Source organism: Zonotrichia albicollis, chromosome Z, assembly GCF_047830755.1.
Source record: "Zonotrichia albicollis isolate bZonAlb1 chromosome Z, bZonAlb1.hap1, whole genome shotgun sequence".
Taxonomy (NCBI): Eukaryota; Metazoa; Chordata; class Aves; order Passeriformes; family Passerellidae; genus Zonotrichia; species Zonotrichia albicollis.
The window spans coordinates 50,954,279-50,974,436 of NC_133860.1; the positions used below are offsets into that span (position 1 = coordinate 50,954,279).

The 20,158-nt window shown below is 35.0% G+C and overlaps 1 protein-coding gene across 1 annotated transcript in view; it reads left to right on the forward strand.

Moving 5' to 3' along the window:
• CNTLN (centlein) overlaps window positions 1–20,158 on the forward strand; it is a 163,704-nt gene that overhangs the window by 92,893 nt on the left and 50,653 nt on the right. The window contains 6 exon segments of the mRNA XM_074533606.1: window positions 5,178–5,269; window positions 8,092–8,146; window positions 8,149–8,608; window positions 11,154–11,266; window positions 14,880–14,974; window positions 14,976–15,104. Coding sequence (XP_074389707.1) covers window positions 5,178–5,269; window positions 8,092–8,146; window positions 8,149–8,608; window positions 11,154–11,266; window positions 14,880–14,974; window positions 14,976–15,104 — 944 coding nt within the window.

The window sequence follows — 20,158 nt, forward strand, 5'->3', positions numbered from 1 at the left end:
GACAGGGGAGAGAAAATATAATGAAGGGTTCATAGGTTGAGATACTGTCATGGGCAAAACAGACTCAGCTTCAGGATATTAATCGAATTTATTACTAAAAAATCAAAGGAAAAGTAAAAAATAATATTAAAACCACCTTCTTCTCATCCCTCCCTCTTTGCCAGCTCTACCTCCTTCCCCCCAGCAGCGCATGGAGACAGGGCATGGGGTTATGGTCAGTTCATCCCATGTTGTTTCTCCCACTGCTCAGGAAGGGGACTCCTTCCCCTGCTCCAGTGGGGGGTGTCTCCCGTGTCTGCAGAGTTGTTCCTCTCCATATTCTATTTCTGCTCTTCTCTGCCCGCAGTTACATCTACAATCACTTTTTTTCCTTCTTAATTATGTTACCATGTTACTGTCAATGCTGATTGGCCCAGCCTTGGTTAGCAGTGGGTCCATCTTGAAGCTGCCAGGGATTGGCTGTGCTGGACATGGAAGAAGCTTCTCGTAGCTTCTCACAGAAGCCACTCCTGTAGGTCCTCCTACTACCAAAACTTGGCCACTCAAACCCAGTACAGTAGTCTGTCAGAATATGAATTTTTTATATAAGGTTATTTTCTCTCCAAAGATTGATTTCTTTTTCATGAATGTGTATTTTGTAATCATATGGCCATGCATGTGAAAGTATGTTTGCCCATTATTTGTCTACACATCTATTAAATGTGACAATTTATATGAATAAATACACAATAATACATTTGCAACTAATATGTATATTCTGCCTATTTATGAAATATACTGATACAGAAATTTCGTGCTTATTCAGACATCTCTTTTAATTCTAGTCTCACAAAGTATCTGAATTTGAAAATAATCAAAATGGTGAAATGATAAGAATTGATCATGAGTATCTTTTCTATCTTTATAATCTTTACAGTAGTTGATGGTTCTGTGAAGATGAGTCTTTGTCAGTCAGATAGGTAATACATTGCCACTGCCTCGCCATCACTCCTCTGATTCTGCATATTATGAGCTGTTCCTGAATATTCTGGGAGAAATATTCAAGAGTGCATAATTACAGTCCATCTGGACATTGCATCTGTGGTGAATTCTTTATGCACAGTATTGTGCAAAGGAAGTAAGTAGAAAACTTAGAGAAGTACTCTGCACATTCTTAGCAGTAAAGCCTTACCATTCTTTATTGCAGTTTTCTCCTGGTGACTGTTTTCTATTTTTTGTGAAAATGTTGACTACTTGAATGAAAAAATACAGATTTTTTTTCCTTAACTTTAAAATTCTGTCTTTAAAATTAGGTAGGAGTATCAAGCTGCTGAAAACTGAAAGTTGCCTTTTCCTTTTGTATACTATTTATATGTTGTGTTCATAGCTACAGAAATGAATGTTTAAATACTGACTTTAAGAAGCACTTCTTTGGTTTCTTCCAATTCAGTAAGTCTTTGCAGAAAGAGAAGGGGAAAGATAACCAATTTTTTTTTTGGAATTTTCCAAAAAACAGTCAGAACTGCCAGTTCTTGACATGTTTAGTCTTTTAACAATTAGAATTTTCTTCCTTTTTTCTTTTGTTTCCTTTCAGGTAAACATATGCTCTTTTTAAAATGTGTGGGTGGATGCACACTTCTGATTTTGTAATTAGTACAATGATTAGCTATTCTTTTCTGCGGACTGAGAAAAATACTAGTTTAAATTACTAGTGAAGTGTTCTAGGCAAATTTTATCTACCTTTTTCAGTCTGTGTTGTTCTGGTTATCATTTAAATGAAAAGGGAATGTCTCATAAGATTCAAGTCCAAGGATATATATTAACAAAACCTTCCTATTAACACAGAAGACTGAGATGATTCTAGCTGTTTCAAATTTTTTACCAATTGTAGTGTAAGAAAATAGTTGCTCACATGGTGTCTAAAAAGTAATTTCCTTATTGTTCCCCTTGAAAATCGAAGGGAGTTGCAGTCATGACACATGTATTTTTTGAGATTTTCTAGAAGGTTGCACCATAATGACTGAAGCTGGATGTCCATCTTTGAGCATAAAGGAATGTAATATTAAAAATCCTTACTCATGTTCTCAGAAAGTGCATATGCTCTCTGCCTTAAAAAGGAGGTTAAATGCCTTCTTTCTAAATAAAAATGCAACCTCATGTCTGTTATCAGTAATTTGCTGGGAATCCAAACTTGATATGGTGTAAATACATGTCATTCATAATTTCAGTATGTTTTACTTTATAAAAGGAAACCTGATGTCAATTTCCTCAGTTTATGAATGATGTTGGAATTCACTTTCACCTTAGCAGATAGGTACCTGTTTTCATCAAGCATTCTGAAATCAAGGGATAAAATCTGTCAAAAGAGACTGAGCTTTCCTGCATTAAAATTGTCTGTCTTTGCTGAGTATCACTTGTGTTTTGTTGTTCTACCATACAACTTTTCAGATCCTGTTGGTCAAAGATGAAGTGGGTCAAGGGAAAAGGAAACTGTTCCTGCCATTCCCAATTTCTTTCCATTCTTATTCTGTTGCCCATTTATTACTGGTAGTCATCAAATCCAAATTCACTGTTTATGCTATTTGTGCCCTTATTTGTTTATGAAGGTAAAGGATGTGTTGGTAGGTAGTTATGCCATTTCCTCCAAAAGCAGGAGAGTAGATCCATCAAATCCTATTCAGAAAAATAGCAAATGCCTTCTTTAGAAGCAATACACTGTTGGCCTGCTGTTTCTCCAAGGAGGCAGTTTGAAGACCTCTTTCATTCTGAGACTCCTGAATATACTGTGTCCTCAGTATATAGACATGGGGCATTCCCTTCTGGTTTTCACCCTGATGTTTCCCACCAGAAGTTTCTTTCTACCCAGGAGAATGAGTGCCTACCCCTGGAGTCAGTAACACAGTGGCTTTGTGCACCCTGGAGCCTTTTTTGTTAGGGAAATCCTTTACCTGGCGTGTACTGCACACAAAAATGTCATTCCTTTGATGGTTTGTGTAGGTTTCTTTTTAAGTGACTATGACAGTGCTTTATTGTGTCTTTTTTTTTTTTTTTTAAGGGTGTTTTTTTCTTTGTGTAAGCAGGTGTTCTGCAAATACTATAGTGTACTATAGTTTCACAGTTCATGTACCATTTTGGCAGTGGTGTTGAACTAACTCATCATCAGATTTGATGACTATTAATAAGGAATTAAGTTTTACATTCTAAGGCTGACAGTTAACTATGTTTTCTCAGTGGGATGTAACTGTGCTTATGTAAGACCATGGTAATTTGATGACTGAAGATAGTTGGCTTTATGACTTGTGGGTCTATTCCTTGAGGGAGAAGATGTTATTTTTTTATGTAGAAGTATGACAGGTAGAGCATGTCTTGCTGAGTAGACTGATATGATGTATCTTTCTGCTATCCTAGACGGACAGTTACAGGTGATGCTGTTTCACTGCCTCACTAACCAATTCCTATGAACAATTGCATAACAATTAGAAGGGAGGAGGGGAAAAGGGGCTTGAATGGGCCATATATTTTCTGCTCAATAGAAAGGGTTAAGTTTCAGTGACCTTTGGCTACACTTCAGTTTATGTTACTTGTGTCTCCTTTGGTAATACTGAGCATGTATAGTCTTTTCTATCCCTTTTGCAGAGGTATTCTTTACTATCTGCATATAATATGTCTATTTATAGAGTTTTAAATTACATTTTAATACATCCACATAATAAACATAACACCTTGTGTGCTTTGATCAGTTTCTTTGGCTATGGGAAATAATTTTTCTTTTCAGTGGAGTACAGTAAATGCTGATATAAAAGCTACAACAGGCATTCAAATGAGTGAATATTTAGAAAAAGATGAAAAGCATGTTCGTATTATCTTTGTGTGTTACTTAAAGAATGTTCTAAATGTATGCAGTACCACTGTGCTGGGGGACTATAGTCTGAAGTAACATGGGAACTAACATATTAATATCAAGGTAAAGGTACATATTCCCCAGATGCTTAGTTTTACCTTTTTCAGCTTTTATTATCTTTAGAATAGTGTTCCATTTATTTCATGAATACAGAAGTATTAATTGGCCATGACATGTTCCAAAGACAAAAGAAAGGTCTAATTCACTCTAACAAACTTGTTAGTCACTGTTTATATCAAGAGGATTGTGAATCTACAGAGAGTAACACTGTTTTCTTCTACACTTGCTTTGTTTATAAATCAAAAGTTTTTAAGTGACCTGCAGTGTCTGCTTGTAGTTTAAAATGTTGCTTCTAAAGCAGACCTCCACCATGTAGCACAGATATTTATCCCTTAAGATTAATTCTTTAAGTTCATTTGGGGGAAAGAAGGACCAAAAAAGAAATACTAATATTGTGGTGCTTTTAGACTATTGGGATTTATTTGTTCTGTAATGCAATATTTCATATTCTAAGATTAAATCCTTCTGATGTGTGTAATTGCTCATTTCTATGAGCAGTGGGCAATTTGTGAATGCTAAACTCTTGATTTCTGAATGACCATATGTATTGAAACTTTTAAATGTTTTTTTCAATGAATAAGTCTGATTTTTAACTTGGGATTTTTAGTATCTAAAGTGTATAGCTGTGATGCTTAGATTTGATTCGGCTGTTATTAGCTGTATCAATATCTAATTGTTATGATTTCACAGTATTTCAGTCGAATGATTTGTGTGATTTATCTAGTGAAGTACATGATCTTTAACTTAACAAAAACCAAGGTTTAAACTTTTCATCCATCCTAATTCAGTTACTGTTTGCTTTGTTCACCAATCACTCTGATCCTCCTAGCAGGGGACAAGACCTAGAGAACAAAACTGATAGTGACTGTGTAGATAAAACGGCAATGAATTCTGCTTTTAAGGCATAGAGGGAATAGTCTGTAAAAGAATAAAAATTGGAATGAAAGTACAGTATCTTTAACCCCCGATCTATTGTGCCTTTGAAAAGCTTGTACTCTGAAAAAAACATACTGTGATGCTACAGAGATTAATAATTATGTGACAGAACACTTTGAAGAGAGGTCACTTTAGAAACTGACCAAAAAGCTTGTCAAGAAAATAGACCACATTATAAATAATTACAGAAGTAAAGAATGCATTTCCTTAAAATGTCTACGGATTGTTTTAGTGAAATACTAGGTGTCATAATGTATTTTATTTATTATATTCTAGAGATGTGTTATTTATTTCCTGATAGAGCCACTTTTTAAACTTAGTGAAGATCATGGGGTCAAGGGTAATACTCCAAAGAGATATATGAGAGAAGTTTCTCATGAGATGCTACAGAACGTAGGATACCAACAAACAGATCTGAATTTTATAAAATAATCATATATATATACACATATATATATGTATGTATGTATGTATGTATACTTAAATGTCAGTACTCACGAATTTAAGCCATCATTTTCCTTCAAAATTTAAAAATGTGGCTTTAAGGAATTTTGCTCAGAAATTAATTCTAGGGAAGTAGCTGTGAATGTTATGTAAGATAAACATGGCTAGTGTCAGAAAAAATTAAAAGAGTGTTTAGGGGTGTAATGCTAAAAGCTAACAGATTATCTAAATTGGAAGTATCATTTTACCTCTTAACTTCAGAAACCTTAATACCTTTGCTGGGTATTTAACTTGAGATGATATCAGGTGTTAATATCCATAGAGCTCCTCTACAGAATGGAATTGATGCATAATAATGATAAATTCACTGTTTGTTGTATTTAACTTTTAGCACAATGTTTCATGTACAAATATTTTCTGCATGTGTGGGTCTATCACTTTTTACAGGATACTACTACATGCATGTAGTGTTCTCTAGCTTAACAAATAATGGCAAGTATTTTATCTTTATTGCTTAACATTCTACAGGCTTTGCCTCATACAGTGATGGGATGTTCTTAACTAGTTGGTATTTGTATTGATATTTGTAATATACACAAGTAGTTTAGTATGTTAACAGGTGTTCACTTAAGAGGGCTCACTTGTATTTTACCATATGTTTTGTTTGCTTGCAAAGAAAAGGCATCCTTCAAACAGTATCATGCCTTTTGTTTGTCATTTTACAAAACTATTTGTTTAATTACTTATAAATCTTTAAAAGCATGCTTAAATTGAATAAACACAAATCTATAACGTTGAATGTCAGTTCAGGTATGTCTATTTATTTTTTATCTGTGAATTAACTTGTAGGAAGTATGGTAATTTACAGCAGATGATGTGATTGCATATACTTGTAACACTTGCCATATGGTCAGGCAATGAAGGCTGTCATCTCGTTATTACTGAATGACAAACATCATGTTAAAATAATAACACACAGAATAGGAAGTGCTCACATTCATTTATCTTAAGGTAGAGTGAGTAATTGAAATAATATGAATGCTACCATCTGAAATGTCACAGTTTATGCTTGCTTATCATCTGTATTTCAGAACTGTAATTTTGTTTGCCAGGTACTACATAATTTTTATCTCTATGGATATACAGAGTTATGATGGTACCTTAGGGATAGGTGTAGAAGCTATTTATTGTTTATTTCCTTCCAGCTGTCATACATGACTTTAAGTGCTACTGAGTGCAAAAGGTTCCTTTAAAGAACTGAGAAAACAGTAGCAGAATCTCAGTTTAGGGAGATGATTGAAGAAAGGTATTGGTACAACACATTGACATAGGGTTGGAATGTGCAAGCAATGATTTTAATTATAACCCTTTGTTTCACTAAAGCATTTGAAAAAAATCCCTTTTATTTCTACTTTCACCCATTAACTTTATGTAGCCATAATGTGTTGTCTCGTCATATTAAAGATTTCCTATCAAACTCATGTGTTTAGTATCCAATTCACAAATATGTATGAAGTTTGAGCAACTCTTGTTCTAATTTGCCCTGTACATCAAGAGCTGTCATTTCGCTGAATCATGCCTGTAGTACCCACTTTGTACAACATTTAATAAATTTTAAAATAATTTAAGTGTTGGCAAAATGTTGTTGTAAAAAACTAAAAGTAAAAACTTACAGAAATAATAGGGTTTCAATATTTTCAGTGTCAAAGATAGTTTTGACATTTTGTATTGCTACAAAGTGTGGGAAGTGGCCAGTATTTTACAAGGTTGGGAGTTCAAGTTAGCCATACATACGCTCGTGTAGCTCCTAGAAAAAAACAGTCTTCCTTAACAATGTACAGAGAAACCTAGAACCCCTGATATATTCCTTAGTGAAAGAGTGGGGATTGAGCTTGTACAAAACCATCCAAAAATATTTCTCCAAGTATTGGAGTAAGTCATTACTGAGCACAGAACTTGCTCTGATGCCCTTTTCAAGTTTCTGGGGATGTCTCATAGACTAAATAATCAGATTAGTATCTGCTAAAATTAAATTGCCCCTTATTTCTGGAATTGTCCTTTATATGGATATTCAAGAACATCACAGGGAGTCAGTTTATTGTGAATGGACTTCAGTATCCATAAACCTCAAAGGACTTCAGAAGCAAAATATAGGTATAATGATGTTTTCCACAAAATTTTTGTCAGGAACTTGGCAAATTAGTCTCTTTATTGAAACAGGATAGATTTTTCATCTCTGTGAATAGCAAACATACACTGGCTTCCATATTTTTAGGTGCTGAGTTTCTGATATCTCTTGCTAGGATTTGTTCGGAGTTTTTTGAAAGATCAAATTAATATTTTTTTTCTGTATTTACAACACTTGAAAGAACTTGTTGCTTCAGATAGATAGTGCAAAATTGTCTACATTTCAGAGTAGTATTCTTTCTGAAAATGTTTTTTTAAATTTAATTAGTATGTATAACAAAATCAGTAATGAGCTCAAGATGCATAAGGAAGATTCATTAGCATGGTATACTTAAACTTCTGTGTCATTTTGCCTGGAATTTTAAGTTCTTTTACCATCTGCCCTTTGTTCAACAGCTGTATTATTGCAGCCAAAATGTTTTAATCTGCACTATGTAAAGTTATTTTAAAATTAAGGACTACAGATAGCTTTTGTCCTTGCTCTTCATGTGACATTATTGTCACATAATAAATATGTCTGAAAACAGTTTGTAGTTTTTCAAGACAGGCTGAAATATTGTAAATGTTAAAATTGCCTTTTTTAGGTACAACAACTGGAAAGAAGATTCAAAGCTATTGAAGAGGAAATAAAGAAACAGAAGTAAATAAAGACTTACTGAATGAGAAAGTGTATTTGAAAGAATCTCTAAAAGTGCAAAAGAAAGATGCAGACACAAGAAAAAGAGAGCTGGAAACGCTACTTAAGATGATTTGTGAGGTAAAAAAAGAAAAAGCAGGACTTCAATTCATGATTGATGAGAAGGAAAAAGAAGCTGCCTCTTTGAAGAGGCAAGTGACAGAAGCTAACAGGTTGAGAAATGAAAGTGAAGATTTGCTGAGTCAAGTGCAGGAGCAGAAGTGTTTGCTGGATAAAGCCAAAGCAGTGGCAATCTCTGGGTAATGTAATTGCAAGATAACAGGCACCAAGGTTAAATTAAAAACAGCCAAGAAAAAGAGCTCTTTGGGACATCATGGAGCTTTTCTCAAACAGTCCATCAAGGTTATGAGTAATGTGTTTGAGAACTTCAGTAAGGACGGCTGGGAGGATGTGAGTGAAAGCAGGTACGGCTCTCATTAACTTAGCCCTGTAGAGGGGACACTGTGCATATGTAAAGCACTAGCAAATGGAGATTGAATTTCAACTACTGTTGATTTGGTATTCAAAAAAAATACTGTCAGATCCTTTGAAATATCTTGGGAGGTCTTGTTCGGAGCTTATTGACTGAAATTTGCATGCGAAATTAGCCACAACTGCATGAGTATTTGAATAGGTGCCAGGAAACCCAAAAGAAGGCAATGCTTGATTTCTTCCAGTGATGCTATTTTCATGCAGTCATGAGGCTTGAAATTGACAGTTTGGCAGGTTGATTTAATTTGCTGGCCTTTTGCATATTCACCACTGACAGCTAAGGATTCCCAGGCAAGCCTAGTAAGTCGGTTTAGTTATCTTGTGACATGCCGACCCGGGAGGAGAAACATTTTTTCCCCTTAATTTAGTTAGATAAATTTTGAATGACCCATTTCAGCTTGCTAGCAGATGTCTACAAGCTGTTTAACATCCTTTAAATTAAGAACCATCCACACTAATTATTTCCTGTATGTTTTATGCAGTCATTGTACTAACTTTAATTGAATGATGGTTAAAAATCTTTAAAGGTGATGGTTACCACATACAATCCCAGTCATGAATCAAAAGGCTCTCAGAAAATTCCACTGGCAAATGTCATATAAACAATGAGAATTTTTGCTTCTTCTTATTATGTCCCCATATACTTGAGGAGGCAGCAGTTAGCCACTAGGTAAATGGTTATCACTCCTTGTCTTTCAGGACATTGTTCTAAGAAACAAGCAAAGAAATTCTGAAGCCTGTATGTCTTATATATTCCAAGATACAGGAAGCATCTATGTGTCATATGGAGCAAATCAATAGTGGCAAATAAAGCCTTTCTACTACTTCTCCCCATGCAAAATAGGGGGGTCCTGAACACAGTATCTAGAGGGAGAAAACAAATTAGGAACCATGTACTTAGTTGTTGTCATTAATGTAAAGCTTGGGGTTTTTTTATGTATAATAAAATATTGCAGATCTGATTTTAATAAGAAACATACATGTTTGCACATATGGAAACGTATACATGTTGTAATTAGTGAGTATTTAATTTGCTATGTTGTTCTCTTTAAGAAAAACATTGAGCAAGCACATTGTCATTCTGCTTATAGTTTGAAATGAAAAGTGTTTACATAGCTTCACTTGTGGCTAGCTGTAAATACTGCTTTTAATAATTGTACAAATGTTGGGTTAGAGAATTCTTGTCATAGAACAGTGAATATTGTTGAAGTTTCAAGGTGTTGTAGTTTCAACAACTTAGGGAAGTATCTTAATTTAGTTTCCTCTTCTGCTTATTTATACCATTCTTTATTTCTAGTAGCTGGCTCTGAGGTTTTAAATGCAAGCCTTCAATTTTCTAAATAGAACATTCCTTAAAGCAGGTGAGGGAAATGTGTATGTAGTTAGAAATGTCTCTGTGGCTGTACAACAGCCCTTTGAAACCAATGCATTGATTTTGTTTTCATCAATCAGTGAGACATACCAATGTGTCAGGATAGGTTTTAAAAAGTATAAACATGTTTATGTGTTAACTCTTCTCGTCAGTTTGAGGCCTTTTCTCTGGTTAAGTAAACTGCATATCTAAACCATGGATTTTTTATGGTGATGTAACTTCATTTGAGCTCAGTTACACTGTTTTAAATACCTTGGTTTAAAAAGTAACAAATCAAACTAGCCTTCTGTTTAGGTATTCCTTCACAAATCTGCTCACATAAATGATGATATATAGCCCCTGATGTTATAGAAGAGGATATGTCCAAGACTTCAAAGTAGACTTCCGTGAATATAAGAAAGCAAATGACAGTGTGGGGTAAGGCAGTGAAAAACTGGAAATTACAAGCACACTGAGTGTCATTCTAAGGAAAAATTGTAAGAAGATTTAAAGTTTCAGGTCCAGTTTCTCTGCATGGCAGGAATCTCAGTGAAAGGATTAACAAGTTTACAGAATTTAAGACCATTCAAAAGGGGTGCTGAGTAGAGCTTTCACTGAATTGTGATTTCTGAGTTTGTCTCAGTCAACACTATAAATAAAGTGAAACAAAATGTTGTAAAGGATTGTGCATTTACATGTTGTATTGTAAAATGTGAAAATGAAGGAAAGTAGAAATTTAGTAGTTTATGAGCCATTCACATTCTAGAAGTACAATCAAGTATTTTTCATTTATTTCACTTCTGTGAATTGTCACAAAAGTTGTCTTAAGAAGCAGCTGAAGTCTCAGGCCTCTGCATTGTAAAAAGTGAGATTGCATTGAGAGAGGAGAACTTGATAAAATAATTTCAGAGATAGATTTTTACTTTATTGTATTTATAAAGTTTATTTCTTTGTGCTTATGCATAAACTCTGGAGTGTTTGATATTTAGATTGATTTTGGTTTTGATATTTTTAGGAGGGGAGGTTGTTGTTTTTGTTTTGGTTTTTGTTGTTGTTTGGGGTTTTTTTTTTATTTGGTTGGTTTTTTGGTTTTGTTTGTGTTTTGTTTTCTACATGTGCTGCTTTAGTGACTCTGAAATAGCAACTTCTGAAAGTTTGGAAACAGGGATTAGGAAGACAGTGCAGAACACTGATCCACTGCCAGACAGAAATAAACAAGAAGAAAAAAAGCCCTGCATTTAGAAGTCCAAAATGAGCAATATTATAAAAAGGTATATATTGTTTTGTTCTCATGGGTGGAGTTTTGGAGTTTAATATTAGCACTGCTGTCTGCTTTTAGTTAATTTGACTCTCAGTATAGAAGTGTAAACCTGTTTCCAGATATTCAGTGGGTGGATTCATTATATTTTAGAATATTTTCTGAACAGTAAGTCTGCTATCATGGATTCACACTGTTTAGATGCCAGGCATCCACCAAAGCCTCTTGTTCACCCATCTCCATAGCTGGACAGGGGAGAGAATGTATAACAAATGGTTTGTGGGCTCAGATAGGGATAGAACAAGAGCAGTCATCAAATACTGCCAAACTTGAATTAGACATATAAATTAACTTTTTTACTAACAAAATCAGAGGAAGATAATGAGAAATAAAATAAGACCTTAAAACCACTTTATTCCCACTCCTCCCTCTTTGCCAGCTCTACCTCCTTCCCCCCAGCAGCGCATGGAGACAGGGCATGGGGTTATGGTCAGTTCATCACATGTTGTTTCTCCCACTGCTCAGGAAGGGGACTCCTTCCCCTGCTCCAGTGGGGGTGTCTCATGGGAGACAGTTCTCCATGAACTTCTCCAATGTGAGTCCATCCCATGGGTAAGCCCTCCACAAACTGCTGCAATGTGGTCACTCTTCTACAGGGTGCAGTCCTTCAAGAACAGGCTGCTTCAGCCGGGGTCCCCCATGGATCACAATTCCTCCCAGGAAATCTGCTCTGGTGTGAGCTCCTCTCTCCCCAGGTCCCTGCCAGGAGCCTGCTCCAGCACGGGCCTCCCCCGGGGTCCTAGCCTCCTCTCAGGCACCCCCTGCTCAGCTGTGGGTCTCCTCCACGGGCTTTAGGTGGATCTCTGCATCCCTGTGATCATCCATGGGCTGCAGCTGCTTCAGCACGGTCTACACCACGGGCTGCAGGGGAATCTCAGCTCCTGTCCCTCCTTCTGCACTGACCTTGTGTTTGCAGAGCTATTCCTCTCGCATATTCTCTCTCCGCTCTTCTCTGGCCACAATTACATCTGCAATGACTTTTTTCCTTCTTAATTATGTTTTCATAGAGATACTATAATTTCTAATTGGCCCATGGTGGGTCTGTCTTTGAACTGACTGGCAATGACTCCGCTAGTCATGGAAGAAGCTTCTGGCAGAAGCCACCCCTCTAGCTCCCCCACTACCAAAATCTGGCCATACAGACCAAATATACCTATAAAACTGTTTGGACAGAAATGTGAAAGGTGATTTGAAAATGTAAAGTTGCTGAAAATGTAAAGCTAGTGGTGCTGTTTCACAGTCCAAAGAATGCCACAGACATCCCATTGAACTTTGTCTCAGTCAGAAGCACCATACAGAGCAGGCTGCCCTAACCCGTAACAGGGAGATAGCAACATCCCTCTCTGCCTCCCTTCTAGCCAAATGGTGTGCTGACTAATCCAGCATAAATGTCTCTCAGTTCATTGGTTGCGCGCTGGATGAGTTTCTCCATTTTAGAAAGATACTTTTGACTCTCCCTGTGTCCAGAAGATTCTGTCTTGAGAAAAGCTTGCTTTTAGCCTCTTCTTAGCCTATTTACATGGATTGTCTGGGATTTGAACTGCTTGTCTCATTGCTAACATCTATATGCTGTTTTCTCACAGAAGAGGGCCAGCTGGTTGTGTCCCAGGTCTTAAGAGGCTCTATACAATCTGTAACAGATGACTCATTCTTGGACTTTTTAACAGTGCCTAATAGATTTTCCCTCCTATGTTTGTCCAGATAAATCACTTAATGGAATTTTAAACATAACCAGATATTATTATTTCTTAGTTCAAGAAACAGAATACTGAAACACTGAACAACTTGCTGCTTTTAGATAACTAGTTTGAAATTCAGTATTTTGAATGGTGATATAACAGAGTTTGAAAAAAGATTGTTTCCTTAGTTTCCAAAATTTTAGTCCAAATGCAGACTCTCTGGTCTTGTTACATATTCTTGATGGTATTATGTCATCAATACTTTTGGTGAAATAAGCTGAAAAAAAGGAAAATTCTTATCCATTAATCTATGAAGATCTGACAGAAGTGTGCTACTGCTGTTAATTTCCTTCTACTCTTGAGTAAGGACATACAAGGCAGGGAACCCAGGACACTGTCCTCTCTTCATTGGCTATACTGCCACTACAATTTCTGTAGGGCCTGTATTTCATTTACTGTCTGTTCTTAGTGGAGAAGATAGATACATTCTGATAGACATTTGTAACTGACTGGTGGAACTGAAGCAGATTCAGGAAGTGTCTGGAGAGCACTAAGCAGTTAAATATGCTTCAATAGAACTCCCCTATTGCAGGAAAAGGATTTGAAAACATGGTTTATGAGTGTGAAAGAAAGTATTGCACAAATAGCATTAGCATTAGCAGTTGGGAACACCAGTTTAACAGAATTCTTTAATCCATCCAAAGGATTTAAGTACCCTACTGGTGGGTATTCTCATGCAAAGAGAGGCTAAAGATATTTCTGAAGTCTTGAGCTGTGCAAGGGGTTGGAGATGAGACCATTTATGATACAAGGACTTGGTCATTTTTTTCTCCACGTGGTAGGAATATACAATACCCTGTGCGGTATCAGCAGAGTTACTGTAACTCTCTTACAACTCATACATTTATTAGAGCTGTGGCTTAGAGTGGAGATCTCAGTCTTTTTGCTACAGATGTGGATTGTTTGCTTGTCATCTGCTGAGAGCTCAGTTCTTGGTCTTTCAAACTGTGTGGTGATTGTACTTATCTAGAATTTATGGCTAAATTATCCTGCAATGTCAGCAATTTGTTCAGTGCAGTTGGTAGAGAATGTGTTGGTCTTCACTCTTTTAAATTTGATTAACAGCTATTTAAGATATGAATATTCCCAGGAATATGTTGCATGAGATGTCCTAGAAATTGAAATCTGAAAACTTAAAAGACTGGAGAAAGATTGCAGTGTTCCTGATCAAAAGTGTTTAAATATACACTGAGCATTTGATACCTAGTAAATTAATACACAAACCCACTGACAGTCTGTTGCAAGATTTGCTTGTTTGAATTTGTGTGTTTTCAGATTTTTAGCTCGTTATTTTAAGGTGAAATTCTCATATAAAAAATGACTATCAAACAGCATCTTTTTACATAGTTAAAGTAAGTTTTTACTAAGTCCCACCTAGTGAATCCACTGACTGATAGGAGGTTTTTCATTACCTTTTGTTCATGTTTGCCCCTTGTAGCCAACATAGCCAATGAAACTAATTAAATGTGGTTTGGCTTAGACCTTGAAAAACCCCCAGCTTGTTAACAAGACACTGAAGCCTCTATTTTTGATAATCTTAATCAAAAATTCAAGACATGTAACTTCCAAGTCCTTGTTGATTGTTGCCACTTAAGGAAAAGCACAACATGGAGTGTTTATAGGTTGACTGTTTTATATGTTTTATGTTTTTATAGGTCAGTTGTTAATTTACCAGTATGCTTACTAAGAAATATTTAAGAGATTTCAGGAAGTGTTTTGAAGGGCCAAAAAAAAATCATAAATCATGTTACTTATGATGATTTTGTCCATTTAGTAATATGTCATTTTATGTTCAGTGAGCAGAGCAAAAGGGAGAAATGTCACTGTCCAGAAACCAGGCTACTCTGTTACTCTATTGCAGGAAAAAATTAAACCACTGCAGAAAGTAGGAAGCTGTTGTACAGAGGAAAAAAAAGACAATAGTGACTTCCATTAAAAATGTTAAACAAACCGATGAAAAATTAAGAAGTCAGCTACATTTGGCTGATCAGAGACTTCAAGTTAATAAACTGATCATAGAGGTAAAGTACTTTTCATTATAGTGTCTTGCAATGTTCACCTTAATTCTAGTGCAGTTCTGTGAAATTTTGATAACATTGATTTTTTTGGGTTTTTTTTTATTATAGTAAAATTATGAAATATTATGTATTAGCATGCTTTGTGTGAGATACATATTATATGCAGATGGTATTAAGGCTAGTGCATCAACACAATTCATTTATCCTTTTGAAAATAAAGTAGTCTTCATGCTGATTTTTTACATGTGTTCAAATGAATGAGGTAAGTTTCACTTTTAGCCTGTGATCTGCAAACCTTCCTGAGAATCTGGTTAGTCCAGAACTAGTACCTCTTCCTCTGTGAAGAACAGGCACTGTCTCCATACACCCCAAGACAGCTAGAGCTTTCTTCCAAAGGGGACTCAGACCCATTCTGTATCTATTTAATCCCATCTTTCTCTGTTAAGGTGAAAAGCCAAAAAACAAAGTTTATGGAAATAGAGACAAATAAAGTATTTAGTTAACAACCCAAGGACACAAACTTTCTTCTCAGCTTCAGTCTTCATTTCTACTTAATCCTTTTCCATGCTATTACTCCTTTCTGGTTTTCCCCATTCTCATGTATATATGTATTTTGTGTTAATCTATATGCAGCTCCTCAGCTGGAATTCTTTTCTGTTCATACTGTAGTGTTTGGCCTGCCCTTTATAGAGCTGAATCAACAAACACTTATGCAGTAATTGTCTCCTGTTGGTCACACACACATCCTGCTTCCAGAATTATAGTGCTACAACAGATGGACTTGCTGGAAGGAGGCAGACATTAAAAAAGAAATCAAATCCCCTCCCCCTCAAACTTCTCTGTGTTTTGTCTTTGCACAGAAGGCAGAAGCAGTATCAGGAGCAGCACTTTTCACTTTCTTAGGACTAGGGAACTGCTAATTTCTAGAGGAGGGAAAACTTCATTTCTGTTACTGTTATTTTGCATAACTATGTATGTGTAATGAATTGTTTAAAAAGAGTTTCCAACATCATTGGAACCAGTGAAGATCTGCCTATCTTACAAACAGTATCATAATATAAAGTTTCATGGACAGTATAAACTTCACAGGGAACTATATGTGTAATTTAGCGGAAATGTTCTGATTTCTCAGACATCTTCATGATTTGCCTTCCTAAAAGACTACTCCTTAGGTATCTATTGAAGAGCAATGTGAGAAATAAAATAGAAAATGCTGTTATCAGGGAACTGTTAAAAAAAAAAAGAAAATAAATGGGGGGAACAAAATTTATGTAACGATAAGAGGTGCTGTAATGGAAAAGACTGGCTAAAATAAAAATAGCATTGCTTTAAAACCAAACTGGTTTTCTATCATTCAATTTTTCTGGAAGATTAAAAAAAAAAAAAAAGTCGCTGGTCTATTTAAAGGGTGGTGCATTCTAAGCAAAAATAAATAAAGGGTGTTTCGGGTACTCAAGGAAAAAATCTTTATTAGGCATGCACATTTTTTTCCTTCTCAGCAAACGATTCAAATTCCCTTTCTTACAACTAATTACTCTTCAGGTGCCATACTAGTGCTACCAAGTGGGATATTTAAAGCAGAGGCTTGGGCTACTTGCCAAGTGAAAATTAAGGAGGTAAAGAACCTACACAGTCACTGCAGGGTACACTCATGTTTTAGAGAGAGAACCCTGATTCAAACAGATCTAATGGTTCTAAAGCACACTTGTGTGGCGGACTTGTATGGGTTATTTTTTTTTTTTGTTTGTTTTTTGTTGTTTTTTTTGTAAGAAATGATATCTAGAAGTGAAGTTTTTAGATACTGCAGGAGAAATAATATTTTTTAAGGTTTTTTTGTTAATACTCTTGTTACTTTAGATTTTAGAATATTCTTTAAAGGTAGAAGATAAAAAACAAGCAGTCAAACCATGGAAAAAATACTGACACAATCTCTAGATTTGGAGAAAATCTTAAATACTTTAAGAGTGCCAAAATTACTAATATCCAAAAATAAGCATCTGCAGTTAACTGCCATAACCATAAAGTTCTGAGTAAACTTACATTAATAGTGAACTTTTGGTCCTAGGCTAAGGTAAGTTTAGCTCTCTAGCGACTGTTAACATTAAAATCATGGCTTGAACAAGATGCCATTTTGCCTGAATTTATCTGAGAGAGTAAATGCTTTAGCAGACAAGGACAGATGTTTCTGCAGTCAGTCCTTCATTTTAATCCCCAGAGACTCTAGAAGATCAACTCTAGATTTAAGATTTAAATATTCCAGATGTTCATTTTGAGACAGATTTTACAGTTCATGCAACCTAAGGGCTCTAGTATCTGCTGATTTTCAGAACATATACATACACGGTTTTGTGTATTTTCTTGAAAATCCACCCAGGCATATATGTAGTGCATATTTGTCTGCTCTGAAGAATCCAGAATTCTGGATTTAAGTTTTGGTTTTGTTTGGCCTTATAAATGCTTTGCAGTAATGTAGATATCTGGCTTTGTTCGATTTCTGCAAAAGCAATTCCTTGCATATTTTTAAAAAAATGGCTGTGAAGTGACTGCACATGTGAGAATCAACACTTGCATTCTCCAAGGATTCACGTTAACACTGAGTCAAGACCATCTGTACAAGAAGTACAGTAGTTACATTTTGTTATTGGTGTATAGAAATCACAGCTGGAGCAGATACTTAATGTGGAAGCCATGGTATGTATTATTTTCTTAGTTTCTAAGAAAAGCATTTAAAAAAAATTGTTGGGAAAATTCAGGATCTTTTCTCTAAGGTTTAGTGTTCCCTCTACTTATTTCTATCATTCATTACTTACAAGAAGAGGGGTTTTATTGCATACAACACAGTAATCATAATTAGTTTTATGCAGTGTCATTCTTGTGGCAAAAATCCAGACAAATTATATTGAAAAAGAAATTAAAACCATAAGCAGTTTAAGTCACTAGCGCTTCTCTTATTCATGTGAAGGTTATTCAAATGTCCACTGCTCAAATGTACCATATTTTTGCACTGCCAGTGTTTCTCAGATGATGTCATAGAAAAGCTGCATTTCTTTACAGAATACTGTGGGCAATTGCATAGTGCCTGTGTAAGTCTACTTCAAAAGGAAAATTGAATCTCAGAATAAGAACAAGTTGACTGGTCAAATTCTGACACATTCTTTAGAGGATAATGTGAAGGTTTCATTAAAGTTTTTTTCAGATGCCTTCCTGCAGATATATTGCTACGCTTTTGCTAAACTAGGAAGGTTCTTTTAATTTTTTTAGAAGCATATTTTAAATCTGAGCCAGACTACGCTTTTTTTTTTCCCCTGGCTGCATTTTAAATACACCTCCAGACTTTATTTTAGCTATTTGATTTTCACTTTTCTTTGAATTTTAAGGGAACTCTTTTCCCCTGAGATCTTAGTTTGTTTATCTAGTAGATTATCTCAAGCATAGAAAGGTATGAGCCTGAAAAGTAGAAAAGTAAAGTGCTAAAGGAAGCTTTTTTATTCTTTAAAGGTTGTGGCTTACTTTACATATTCTCTTGACTATTTTTTATTGCTGTGTATCAAAGTATAGCCAGAGTTTGGTGTTGTGTCTGCAAAACCAACATCACAACTTCACTTCTCTTATGTACCCAAAGAAAACTAAGTCCACCAATTTAGTATTCTTTGATTGCATTGAAACAAAAAAGAAACTGATGATAAATTTAGATGCATTGAAAATTATTGACTGAAGTATTATTATATGCAAAGATGCCACCTAAATTGTGGTTTTCATTGAAGATTTTTTTCACTCTTTAAAGATGTATTATCACACTTAATATAAGTATTATATTTTATATATACATACATATAATATATATTTTTTAACTATTTATGTATGCTTGTGGTTTCCTTAAAGTAAATTTTAGGAATAAATTTGAAATTATAAATGGAATTTTATTTGTAATTCTCCTGCAGTAGATGAAACTGCTTTTGCAATTTCCTGACATTTTGTTCATTCCAGCAAATGTGTAATTACTTGGACAGAGATTTTTTGGGCTTCCTAGATAAATGTAGTCCAGTTAGAAATGGTTATAAACCTATCCAGCTATTTCCCGTCAAAACACTTCTAGAAATGTCCTGGTTTTATATATTTGAAGTCTCTTACATGGATGTACTCCAGAGAATTTGTGTATTTTTATGAAGTTCATAAAAGATTCTGCATTTAGTATCACCTCTTCTAAGCTGAGTTTTGGATTTTCTTCTTCCTCTGGTAGCATAAAAAGATGTTTCTCATTATGTACATTAGATAATTTTAATTATATCTATAGAAGATCTGAATGATAAAAATTTATTGAAAGGTTTAGAATTACTGAAATTTGGAAGACTGAATTAATCAAAAATAGTAATTAATAGAAATAAACTTTGTATAAAGTTACTGCTACATCAGCATATGCTAAAAAGCATTTTTTTATATTAGAAGAAAAACGTGTATCAAAAGAATTAACATGTCATTGTAATATTACAGAGGTTGTACGCATTTCTGTAAGTATTGCTAATATATCTATATCCAGTAGCTTAATATAGTAATGGAACAGACATTTAGATTATATAGATGATACAGAAGATATCCTGTAACTTTTATGTTCTTAATTTCATGTGATATGAGCTTTTTTTAATTCACCTTTCCTGTGATTTGATCAAACTTTCCTTTGCATTTACTCTTAATCTTACTATTGGAAAAAATACCCTGAACCAAAGCAGAACTCAATTTGCATTTTTTTTTAAGTAAAAAAATTCTCAAATAGGATACAGCTTGAGACCTGGAAAAACTCAACATGTACTATCATAATAGGATTTCCTTTTGTGTTCACACGAGTGTTTTTGTTGAATTCAGTATGACCTGCTCAGTAATTAAAGATAAGCATAAAGCTGCACTGGATTCTTGAACCTTCTCTACTATGTAAAGTCCTACAGATAATATATGGTTTTGTCAGAGGACATTTATTCACCATTAAATCTCACGCAAAGAAGGTCATTGATTTGGGAATAATTATTTATATGTTGCCAAGAGATTACATTTCAGAGCTGGCA